The sequence below is a fragment of the Camelina sativa genome, chromosome 20, assembly GCF_000633955.1.
Source record: "Camelina sativa cultivar DH55 chromosome 20, Cs, whole genome shotgun sequence".
NCBI lineage: Eukaryota > Viridiplantae > Streptophyta > Magnoliopsida > Brassicales > Brassicaceae > Camelina > Camelina sativa.
The window spans coordinates 23,828,353-23,840,355 of record NC_025704.1 but is presented as its reverse complement, the minus strand read 5'-3'; the positions used below and the strand labels follow the sequence as shown (position 1 = coordinate 23,840,355).

General features: G+C 37.8%; 4 protein-coding genes across 5 annotated transcripts in view; 3 read left to right on the top strand and 1 right to left on the bottom strand.

Moving 5' to 3' along the window:
- On the top strand, positions 161 to 1,715 carry LOC104771553 (cysteine-rich repeat secretory protein 56-like). Its single transcript, XM_010496091.2, has 2 exons — positions 161 to 1,089; positions 1,501 to 1,715. Exons 1-2 carry the CDS (start codon positions 297 to 299, stop codon positions 1,638 to 1,640), a joined length of 933 nt encoding a protein of 310 aa, XP_010494393.1. The 5' UTR covers positions 161 to 296; the 3' UTR covers positions 1,641 to 1,715.
- Positions 3,156 to 3,800, bottom strand: LOC104771551 (mitochondrial import receptor subunit TOM9-2-like). Its single transcript, XM_010496090.2, has one exon. It carries the CDS (start codon positions 3,700 to 3,702, stop codon positions 3,400 to 3,402), a length of 303 nt encoding a protein of 100 aa, XP_010494392.1. The 5' UTR covers positions 3,703 to 3,800; the 3' UTR covers positions 3,156 to 3,399.
- Positions 5,593 to 8,778, top strand: LOC104771550 (ras GTPase-activating protein-binding protein 1). The gene is made up of 9 exons (XM_010496089.2): positions 5,593 to 5,930; positions 6,028 to 6,162; positions 6,395 to 6,704; positions 6,793 to 7,037; positions 7,309 to 7,525; positions 7,689 to 7,810; positions 7,903 to 7,971; positions 8,075 to 8,153; positions 8,290 to 8,778. The coding sequence occupies exons 1-9, from the start codon at positions 5,901 to 5,903 to the stop codon at positions 8,430 to 8,432; spliced, it is 1,350 nt and encodes a 449-aa protein (XP_010494391.1). The 5' UTR covers positions 5,593 to 5,900; the 3' UTR covers positions 8,433 to 8,778.
- Positions 8,994 to 12,003, top strand: part of LOC104771549 — a 3,629-nt gene continuing 619 nt past the window's right edge. The window contains exons 1-2 of one of the 2 annotated variants that reach the window (XM_010496088.2): positions 8,994 to 9,267; positions 9,505 to 10,671. In XM_010496088.2, coding sequence (XP_010494390.1) covers positions 9,099 to 9,267; positions 9,505 to 10,671 — 1,336 coding nt within the window. In that variant the 5' untranslated portion in view covers positions 8,994 to 9,098. Of the gene's footprint in view, positions 9,268 to 9,504; positions 11,220 to 12,003 lie in introns of those variants that run through there. The other variant, XM_010496087.2, reaches the window with a different exon arrangement.

The following is a 12,003-nucleotide window of genomic DNA, read 5'->3' as shown; positions in this document are numbered from 1 at the left end:
AAACAAAAAAAAAAAACAAAAAACACTTGTCGTCTGAAAGTTTCTTTCTTTTATCTTAACCTTGAAGCAAGATTCCGAAGAAAAGTATATACTCCTTTAATTTTCCATGGTTTCACACGACAAAACCCGTTACATATTTTTTGTCTTTAAACCCTCAAAAAGACAAAAATAAAACAAAAACGGCAAAACATTTTATAATTTCTAGACACATAATAAAAACACAAACTTTATGCAGAAACTACTAATCAAGAATCATAAAATTCTGAAACCTCTCTCTGTTTCTGTCTCTCTCAGTTATGAAACTAATAATACATCAAGTCTTCATCTTTTGGTTCTTCTTACCATTCTTTGCAATCTCCAGTGATCATGGTGATTATAAAAATCTCATCTTTAAAGGTTGCGCGAACCAGAGGTATCCAGACCCAACTGGTGTATTCTCTCAGAATCTCAAAAGCTTGTTCGCTTCTTTAGTTTCTCAGTCAGCACAGAGCTCTTTTGCGTCCACAACCTCCGGAACTGATAACGCCACCGCCGTGATCGATGTTTTTCAGTGCCGCGGCGATCTCCACGCTCCTCAGTGCTCAGATTGCGTATCTAAAATCCCTAAACTCGTATCTAAACTCTGCGGCGGCGGCGGAGACGACGGTAATGTGGTGGTGGCTGCTCGTGTTCAGCTCGCCGGGTGTTATATCCGGTACGAAATCTCGGGGTTCCGACAGACTTCCGGTACTGAGATGCTGTTCCGTCTCTGCGGGAAAAAACAGAGCAGTGATCCTGGGTTCTCCGGGAAGAGAGATACGGCGTTTGGTATGGCGGAGAACGGTGTGAAAACCGGTGGGATCAGCGGTAGCGGTGGCGGCAGCGGAGGAGGGTTTTACGCGGGGCAGTATGAGTCGGTGTACGTGTTGGGACAGTGTGAGGGTAGTTTGGGAAATTCAGATTGTGGTGAATGCGTGAAAGATGGATTTGAGAAAGCAAAAAGCGAGTGTGGCAATTCGAACTCGGGACAAGTTTATCTTCACAAGTGCTTCGTTAGCTATAGTTACTACTCTCAGGGTCAGGGTGTTCCAAACATAGAACCACTCTCAGGTAAAACAAAAGTTACTAATTTAATCCTAGTTTTAGTTGTATGCTTCTATTGTATTTAGTGAGTGTAGCATTTGTAGTATTTAAATCATACTAATAATTAGGTGATAGTTACCCATACACATGAAGCTCGTAGAAGAATGTTATCTTATAGTATGTAGTTTCATTGTCAAGTAGATTAGACAGAAATTAATGGGGGCAGGAGGAAAACATAGAACTAGTGGAAGATATTAAGACAAAACAAAGAAATATTAGTGGGGAAATTTTTACTTTATAAAAAAGAAGAGATATTATCAAATTTTAGAATGTTGACACATCATTCTGGTTACATGTGAGTGAGGGAGACTTCAAAAATTTGTGTGTGAATTATAAGGGAACGGCCTTTAATGGGTGATTGATTGTGTGTGGGTGTAGGTGGAGAGAAGAGACAACACACAGAAAGGACGATAGCTTTGGCGGTGGGAGGAGTTTTTGTTTTAGGGTTTATCATTGTTTGTTTGTTGGTTTTGAGATCTGCCATGAAGAAGAAGACTAGTAAATATGATGCTTACTGATTTTTCTTTTACTCATCTACCCCAAAACATTCAACAAAATTTTATAAGGTTACTTAGAAAAATGATTAGTAGCTTGTCCAAACTGTGTATATTCAACTATGATATTGATTTAAGATTGTTTGCATCACAAAAAGTGGCATGGAAATCAAGAAAATATCAATGCACATAAAACATTTTGGATGGTTTTATCAATTAAAATGTTTAAGAAGAAAAAAAAGGATTCTGATTTCGGATTTATAGTTTAGTTTGATTTCCTTGATTTTGTCATTTTTTTTTGTAGGCTTTGTCACTTATCTAATTTCTCTTTCAAATCGTGTGTCATTTTATTTAATTGACCATTGAAAGATGAAAGAGATTGCTCAACTTACTGATTAGTACATGTTGCTCCATTTCCAATGTTAAAGATGAGAAAAAAAAAAAAAAGAAGCATATCCACGATGGAAAAATAAATAAAGTAAAATGAAAACATCAAAATAGCAAAATTGATGAAAAAGAGAAATACTCAACAAGAAGTTAAAGCAGCTTTTTTATTAGTGAAGCAATACAATTATACAAGTGTACGTTATTCCTCAATTTCTTGATAAATTCTCTGTTACAGTCGTTTCCGTTGAGAAAGAGTGAAGCTTTATTGGTGGTATATCTCACTTTGGAAGCTTTGGAGTTAGTGAGATTCACTGTATCATCCAACTATACCTTTCACTACATCTATAAAATCATATCTACGCCATGTAAAGTGATTGTGATACAATTCAAAAATATGCACAATTATGGTAATAAACCATTCTAGGCGCTAAAAACCTTTTATTTTTTTTGGTAAGTTTGATCCTGAACATGATGTCTCAAACCGAGAGGAGACAGGGGACATACATCATCTTACAAAGATCTCTGAACTAAGTCTAAGAATCAGTCTGACATAACACTCTTTCACCTTAAATCTAGAGTAAGAAAGAATCAATCTTTCACCTTAAATATCTTAATGAACAAATATACTTGGCAATTAGGAACTATCCCAGACTTATATTAAAACGCAAACTCCATAGCTCAAGTACTGTGAACAAAGAAGAAGACCAACGCCAAAGATTTTGGATAGATTAAGAAATTCTACGAAAGTGAAATTCAACTATACTAACAAGAATCAGAATTCCAGAGCATTGAATTAAGCTCTTGGAAGCTAAGATAAGTTAAAAACTTCAACTTCATAGCCTAAAGATACAAAATTTAACTAACTTATCAACAAGTCTGAGAACTCTACAACATTGAATTGGCAATAGCAAGCTCAGAGAGCCTAAAAAAGCATCGACTTCATTGCTTAAAAGATGCTAAATATAACTAACTTATGAACGAGTTTGAGAACTCTAGAGCATTGAATAAGCTATAACAAGCTAAGAGAGCCAAAAAAAGCTTCAACTTCATTGCCTAAAGATGCTAAATTTGACTAACTTATCAACAAGTTTGAGAACTCTAGAGTATTGAATACGCTATAAGAAGCTAAGAGAAGTAGTAAAAAGCTTCAAGTTCAGTGCCTCAAGATCCTATTTTTATTGCAATAGAAACGTAAAACAAGACAAAGAGTACTAAAATACATAGATGATGACAATCAATCTGAAGACGATAACAACAAAAACAGCACAAAAATCAAACTTTATGAATCCACCGATGTGTAAATAAACACTCTTATACGAAAATTCGAATTCCATAAAACCACCAAACAAGAGAAAAAACAGAGTACCCTAAATTCGTAATTAGGGATTTCTTACAATCATCCCCTTTGCATTTGCACTGGAGACGGTGGAGCTCCAAGGAGACTAGCCTGCTGAAGCTCAAGTTCGTTGAGCTGTACTTCGCGATCCATCTCAATGATCAGTGGAACGGCAAGGATGAGAAATGTTGTACCAGCGATCCACGCGGCTTTTCCGGTGCTCCAGAGCAGTTTCTTCGATACTCCGACGGCATCTCCAACTGTGCGTCTTCCTTGAGACACGATCTCGGAGTTTGAAATCTTAGCTAAGATGTTTGGTTCTCCTCCGCCAGATTTACCGGCTCCGATTCTCTTCGCCGCCATCGATTGATATAAAGAAGTGAGTGTTTGTGGTTTCTGAATCGCTAAATCTCAGGTGGTTCACAAAGAGAGTTTGTGGGGATGGTAGGGTAGCGAGGGTTTCTTTCCTTTTGTCAATAGATGAGTTTTTGGTTACCAAAATTGGGCCATGCAGTCTAATGAATTAGTTGGCCCATAAAACTTTGGATAGCTCATAGACTCAAAGTAGGTCAGGCACAGAAAACCCAAAATTCGAAACCGTCTGGGCATAAAACCCAGAATTAGAAATCGATCTGAAAAATCCGGTTTTGAACCAAACCGGATAATCATACAATCCGAATGGATAATGAATCGGATCCTATTGGAATTATATCCAAACTGAACCAAAAACCAAACAATATATCTGGGAAACTCGAAATAAATAATATCCAAAGATACCCCATAATAAATAATTCGAAATAATCTAGATATTTTTAAAAAATAGTTATATTTTTCAAAATTTATACAAACTTTTGCAGAATTTAACTAAATTTTATTTAAACTAAACATTTTTTATATAAACTGAATAAAATAATCATAAATATAAGCGGATGAACTCTCTTACCGAAATATCTGTACGGGCAATAATATGTTCTTCGAAAATAATTTTTGTTTGTTTCTCAATTCCTATGTATTAGGAATTTATTAAAAAATTGATGTGTAAATCTTTAAAGAGATGTTGTGACCATTTTTTTGTTTTTTGGATTTGAAAAACAACCATTGCATATATGGTGGAGTTCAAAATCTCAACAGTAACAATATTACTTTTCAAAAATTATATTTTCGGTCGTTGGAGTGTTTCTAGCAACACTTCAAAGAATTGGTCCATATATCAATTTTTTTGTTATTAGAATTGAAGATTTACAGCTGAATAGTTCAATTTTATCAAATGACATTAGAAATCTATTACAGATATATTTGATTATTTCTGATACTAAACTTTTGATTATTTGAAAAAATCATAAAATAAAGTATTGATCCATATACTACACATATGCAATGAGTTTGGATCATTCCATCACTCAATAACGAATTATTAGACATCATTATAATATTTGACACTTAACATGGAGACAATTAACAATCCACCATGCATTTTTTTTTGCATAGTTACACAATAACTTCAGTATTAAGTTTGGTTTTTTTTATCTCTCTCATTTACATTCATATCCATTTACACATGATGAATTTATCACTAAAGATACTCAATAACAAGAGAAATGCACAACTAAAACCATCACAAATTTGTCTCTATATTCATATCTTAAATGGAGTTTAAAGTCAAATTTGCTATAATCCATCTCCATTTTAATATCCAAAATAAAGATTTATATTTTGTTCTCTATATTTGGAGTATTCATTTCTAATTAACACTAAAATCTGGAAATCTTTATTTTGAACTCCAAAATAGAGGATAATTACAGAAAAATTCATCTCTAAATTAAAATGACTCTATTTTGATGAGAAGATGGAAAAATGAGCTAGAGATGTTCAAACCATGCACATTGTGAATTTATGATCATCACAAAACAACATAAGGTAACACACATTATTATATCTCAACAATACATGACTACGTTATGCATCTAATGCGTCTATATTGTGACATCATCTCATAACAAATATACCTCATTAGGTAACACACAATTCTAAAGTAATAACGGTAAGAATGTTTGGATATTTTTGTAATCTAAAAACATTTGGGGATTAAAATCATAGAAGAAAATAAATTAAAGACTCATAGTGTAATTAATCAAAGTCAGGGTTGATTTAGTTTGAATTTAAAACTTATGGGGCAAATCAATAAGAGAAAAGATACATTAAAGAAAAAAAGAAAAAAAGGGAATAAAGAGCGCCTCCTCTTAAATCCAATACCCTATCTATAGTTCTCTCTCTCTCACACAAAACCCTTTTTAATCTCTCGCAGGCAGATCTAAAAAAAACACTCTCCACCATTTCGTTTTACCTCTGTTAACCCCTCTATAAATCTCAATTCCTTCATCTTCTCCCATAGATCTGCTCTACTCTCGATTTGATAACGTAGAGACACACAGAAGAGAGACTTCGTATTCTCAATCCAGTTTCTTTTTTGCCGATTCGATCTTCTTCTGATCTTTTCAAGGGTTTTGTTTACAATCCAGATCTTGGGTTTGTTTCTTTGAGCTCTTACTAGTGTTGAAATAATGGCGACTCCTTATCCTGGAGCGACGCAGGCGAGTTTTTCAATTTGTAATTTTGATTTCTGGGATTCGTAACGCCCGATTGAATCGGTGGTTTTGATTGATGTATGTTGTGTATTGTGTTGTGCAGGTGGGTTCGTACTTTGTTGGGCAGTATTATAAAGTGTTGCAGCAGCAGCCAGATCTTATTCATCAGTTTTACTCAGAGTCTAGTAGAGCTATTCGTATCGATGGTGATGCCACCGAGACTGCTAATTCTTTGCTGGTAAACATCATCTCTTTCTTCTACCAATCTTGCTTTTAATCTAGTTCACAAGATTCAATCTTTATACTCGGATTCTTGAATCTAGTTCACAAGTTTCAATCTTTTTACTTGAGTTCTGTGAGGTTCTAGAGGTTTAAGTGGAACTTAAGTTGATGAAGATTTGTACTGTCAATGTCAAATAGTGAAGAGTTGATTGATTTTTGCAATTTCTTTATGTTGTGATTGATTGTAGCATATTCACAACATGGTCATGTCACTTAATTTCACTGCGATTGAAGTGAAGACGATCAATTCAGTCGAGTCGTGGGAAGGTGGTGTTCTCGTGGTGGTTTCGGGATCTGTTAAAACCAAGGAGTTCAGCAACAGAAGGAGTTTTGTGCAGACCTTTTTCCTCGCTCCTCAGGAAAAGGGTTATTTTGTTCTCAATGATGTCTTTCAGTTTGTTGATGAGGAAACTGTTTACTATCATCAGCCTTCTTATATAACTGAAACCAAGCATGAGGCTCATATCAATCCTCCTTCCCCTCATCAGGAACCCCAAGGTTTGTTTGCTAGCTTTTGAAAAACCAAACTATTAGATGGTGTAAAGGTTCATCCGTTTGATTTTTTTTTACTTGTTTGACTTTCCAGTTCCTGACTATGTTCTGGAGCAAGAGGCAAGAGATTATGTGAATGCAGTTCAAATCAAAGATGATCTTGTTGACAAGTACAGTCTGCAAGAGGACCAACATCAACCTCAGCAAGAAGACTATGTCGATGAAGTTGCGATTGTGGAAACACCTAGGGAAGAAGTTGCAGTTGATGTGGTACATGAACATCGGGCTGCACCAGCAGAGGAACCCATTGAAAAATCAAAGATGAGTTATGCTTCCATTGTAAGTACACACTCTCTAATGGTCATGTGTAGTTGTTCAGCATAGTAACAAAACAACATATCTATCGAAAAACATTGTGGTGTTCACTTATATTTGCGCTATGAAGATCTCTCAGTAGTAGATTGTAGACTCTCTTTTAAAATATAATAATCTCGTAGCATGAGGAAGAACCATGATTCGGTTGTCATTTGTACATCACTTTGGTGTTGGCTAGGTTAAGTTTTGCAAAAGTAACTTTAATTGAAGATGTGCTGATTTCTTTGTTTCTCAGTTAAAGGTTGCAAAGGAAGCAGCAGCTGCACCTGTTGCCCCTTCACAGCCATCATATAACAAGAACTCTCAAGATATTAATGAGTGGGATCAACCACTGCGGACTCCTTCCCCTCAGCTGGCTGCACCTCTTGCCCCTGTTCAGCAATCAAAGGCATCTGCCCCCTATGTTACTGAATATGGAGCAGACGCAGAAGATGGCTCCGGATTTGAAGACTGTAAGTTGTTTAATGTTTTGATCCTTCTAATGTACTAAAAATTACACGCAAGTGTTTAGATGGTTGGAAAAGTGAATTAGATTAGGATGTGCTGCAATTTGCTTTAATTTGTCATTTTGGAATTGTGTATTCATTTTTTTTTCCTGGTTTTGCCTTGTTTCAGTTGAGTTCAAATCAGTGTATGTTAGGAATTTGCCGTCCGACATATCTGCTTCTGAAATCGAGGAAGAGTTTAAGAACTTTGGTACAATCAAGCCTGATGGTGTTTTCCTCAGAACCCGCAAGGTTTAATCTCGTTGTTTTTAGCTATTTGTTTATGTTTGTCTTAAGTGATATGAGGAGCCAAAGCTAACAATCTTACTCAACCGAAAATGCAGGATGTTATGGGCGTTTGCTATGCATTTGTTGAGTTTGAGGAAATGACTTCCGTTGAGAATGCCATTAAGGTCTAGATTATGATCCACAGTTACCTCACTAGATTAATTGTCATCTTCTGTTCCTGTTTCACTTTGTTCTTATCTGTTTCCCTTTTGTGTAATAATATAATAGGCTTCTCCTATATACTTGGGTGGAAGGCAAGTATACATTGAGGAACGAAGACCTAATCCAGCCGGTGTTCGCGGAGCTAGTAAGTCTTCCTTTGAAGAAACAATGCTCTTTTGCTTAACAAATTTCTAGATCATAAAACTTTGTAAAGTTCTCTATAAGAATGAAAGTTTGCCACATGAAACTCATATCGACTGTGATTTCTATTGAATGACCAGGAAGAGGAGGAGGACGTGGAAGGGGCGGTTACCCAACAGAAGCACCAAGAGGCAGGTTTGGTGCCCGTGGGTCTGGCAGAGGAAACCAGGATGGAGGTGACTACAGGCCGAGAGGTAACGGTTACTACCGCGGTGGCCGCTAAGGAGCAAAAAAAAAAAGAATCTCTTATAAGTTTTAGTGCAACCAAAGAATGAATGTTGCAAAAGAAAAGCTTCGGTTCTTCTTCCTCCTTAATCTACCGAAGATGTTGTTTGTAATATTTGTTTTTCTTGGTTGGGTTTGGTTTTTGGCTCAAGGAAACAAAGATTTTGGGTTTATATATGTTTTTTCTTAAATTTTTTTTTAGCCAGAATTAGCCAGTTAGGGCTTTTGACTGTTACCCTCCCTTTGGGAACGGGTTTAGTTGTGTAACATTTCAATTTTTGATTTCCCTTTTATTTTACTCTGGATTAAATTACAAACTTCAATGTATTGTTAGTTGTGTTCCACAGGCATATCAGCTTTAACTTTAAAAAGGTGATTGGTATTATTCTGTCGCATATGGTGATCATTATTATCCCCCGAATGGTAAATTATCATAATTTCACAAAAAAACTAATTTCTTAATTTTTTTTTCCACCCGAATTAAAAGAAAAAAACATTTAACGCTATTTTCTTAATTTCTTATGCATCAAGGTATTATCAAAGACACTGTTAAATATGTTTTTCATGAATTTATTTTGTTGTTAGAAGAAATAATTATTGCAAAACCGAAATTTCTCGACGATTAAAGAATTGGGACCCAACAAGGCTTTAGAATATAGAATATATGTCGGTTTCGCAAACCATCGGATCGGATGATCTCAGGGAGAGGCAGACAGAGAGAGGAATGTTTGGATGCAAATGTCTTTATTGGAACAATCTCAGAGAATTACAACCGCCATTGAAGAAGCCTGAGACCTTCTCCCTCCCTTGTTCTATTCCCCACTGGCCTTCAGGTATTTTTCTGTTTCACCTCCTTCAATTCCGATCCGAAAGTAATCTGAATTTAGATTTTTCCCTGATACTTCTGGATTTAGCTCTTTCGTTTTTGATGCAATCCACGAACACAACTTGTTCGACCTTACAAGTCTTGGGAGAAACAGTCACTTTACTTTGTTTCTTTTTTAAGAACTCATCTCTCTTTTGGATTCCTTTTCTCTGTCTCTGATTCATGTTTAGCTGAATATGATCAGGCACAGGCTTCGGTTCAAGAAGAATCAATCTTGGAGATATAGAAGTCGCCGAGATCACAAGCTTTGAAATCGTATGGCGGTACTGCTCTCGTCGAGACAGCAAGAAGAGTGTTTCCTTCTACAAACCGGACAACTTACCCGAAGGTTTCCACTGTTTAGGTCATTACTGTCAGTCTGACTCTCATCTCTTAAGAGGCTTTCTCCTTGTAGCAAAAGAAGTAAAGTCTTCCGAGTCGACACAGCCTGCACTTGTGCAACCACTTGATTATACATTGGTCTGGAGCTCAAATGACTTATCAGAAGAACGTCAAAGCGAATGTTCCGGTTACTTCTGGTTACCGCAGCCTCCTCAAGGGTATAAACCAATCGGATTTTTGGTTACAACGAGTCCCGTAAAGCCTGAATTGGATCAAGTTAGATGTGTCCGAGCTGATCAAACCGATATATGCGAAGCACATAAAGTCCTCATCACCGCTTTCTCGGATTCTTTAAGCATTCCTTTGTTTATATGGAAAACAAGACCTTCAGAACGCGGGATGTGGGGCAAAGGAGTCTCAACAGGAACCTTCTTCTGCACAACTCATTCCCCTGAAGAAGATCATCTCCGTACCATCGCTTGTTTGAAAAACCTCGATTCGAGTTTACACGCAATGCCAAACATGGAACAAATCCATGCCTTGATCCAACACTACGGTCCGAGAGTTTACTTCCATCCTAACGAAACCTATCTACCTTCTTCCGTCTCGTGGTTCTTCAAGAACGGTGCTGTTTTGTGCAGCTCTGATACCAACAATGAACCTATCGACGAAACAGGCTCGAATCTACCTCATGGCGGAACCAACGATAAGCAGTTTTGGATCGATTTACCTATAAACGATCAACAAAGACGCGAAAAACTCAAACGTGGTGACCTAGAGAGCGCGAAGCTTTACGTACACGTTAAGCCAGCATTTGGAGGAACGTTCACGGATCTTGTGTTTTGGATCTTTTGTCCATTCAACGGACCAGCGACTCTTAAACTAGGGCTCATGAATCTCTCGTTAGCTAAAACAGGTCAACACGTTTGTGATTGGGAACATTTCACAGTCAGAATCAGCAACTTCTCCGGCGAGCTTTACTCTATTTACTTCTCTCAACACAGTGGCGGCGAATGGATCGAACCTCAAGATCTTGAGTTCGTAGGAGGAAGTAACAGAGCTGTGGTTTACTCTTCCAAGCATGGTCACGCGAGCTTCGCTACCTCAGGGATGTATCTACAAGGATCTGATTTGCTTGGGATTGGGATAAGGAATGATATGGAGACAAGTGATTTGTTTGTTGATTCGAGTTTGAGGTATGAGATTGTGGCGGCGGAGTATCTCGGAGGAGTTGTGGTGGAGCCGCCTTGGTTAGGTTATATGAGAGAGTGGGGACCGAAGATTGTGTATGATTCGAGAACTGAGATTGAGAGGTTGAATGAACGATTGCCATGGAGGTTAAGGACTTGGCTTGATGCTGTGTTGACGAAGCTTCCGGTTGAATTATCCGGCGAGGAAGGTCCGACGGGACCTAAGGAGAAGAATAATTGGTTCGGCGACGAGAGGTGGTGATATTTTTTTGTATTGGGCTTACGATATGGGCCTGGAGTATTTTATTTCTTAGGCCCATATTCTTGTTTTCTTCTCTTCGTTTGTGATCCGCCGTGCAGTGATTTATACTTGTGGTTTTCTCTCAGAGCTAGACGTGGTCCATCCAACAAAACCATCTCTATCCTTATCTCCCCACCAGTGAGTTGCAACAAACACCGCAGAAACTTTTCCAAATTTTGAAATGAATTAATATTCCAAAGGTTTGACCAAATTATAAAAATATTTTATACGTGAATGGCACGCCCTAAAAATGAACTAATTTACAAGTCCACTTTGGCCACACACGTCTATATACATATCTAGGAATAGAAAGTTAAGTGAGAAGACACGTAAAGTAATAAAAGTTAGAACCCAAAAATGGAGATATGGTTACTGATCTTGGCCTCTCTCTTCGTGTCTCTCTTTCTCCATCTCCTCCTTCGCAGCCGTAGTAGCTCTTCCTCTCTTCCGTTACCTCCTGACCCTAACTTGTTACCTTTCCTCGGAACACTCCAGTGGCTCCGGGAAGGGTTAGGTGGCTTGGAATCCTACCTCCGCTCCGTCCACCATCGTCTAGGCCCCATCGTCACACTCCGCATCACTTCCCACCCCGCCATATTCGTTGCCGACCGTACCCTCGCTCACGAGGCTCTAGTTCTGAACGGTTCAGTCTATGCAGACCGTCCACAATCGGATACAATCAGCAAGATCATCAACAAACACAACATCAGCTCCGGGTCATACGGAGCCACGTGGCGGCTTCTTCGACGAAACATCACCTCGGAGATTCTTCATCCCTCGCGCGTGAGATGTTATTCTCACGCACGGCACTGGGTTCTTGGGATCCTCTTTGATAGGTTTCGTAAACACAGAGGTGATCAAGAACCGATCG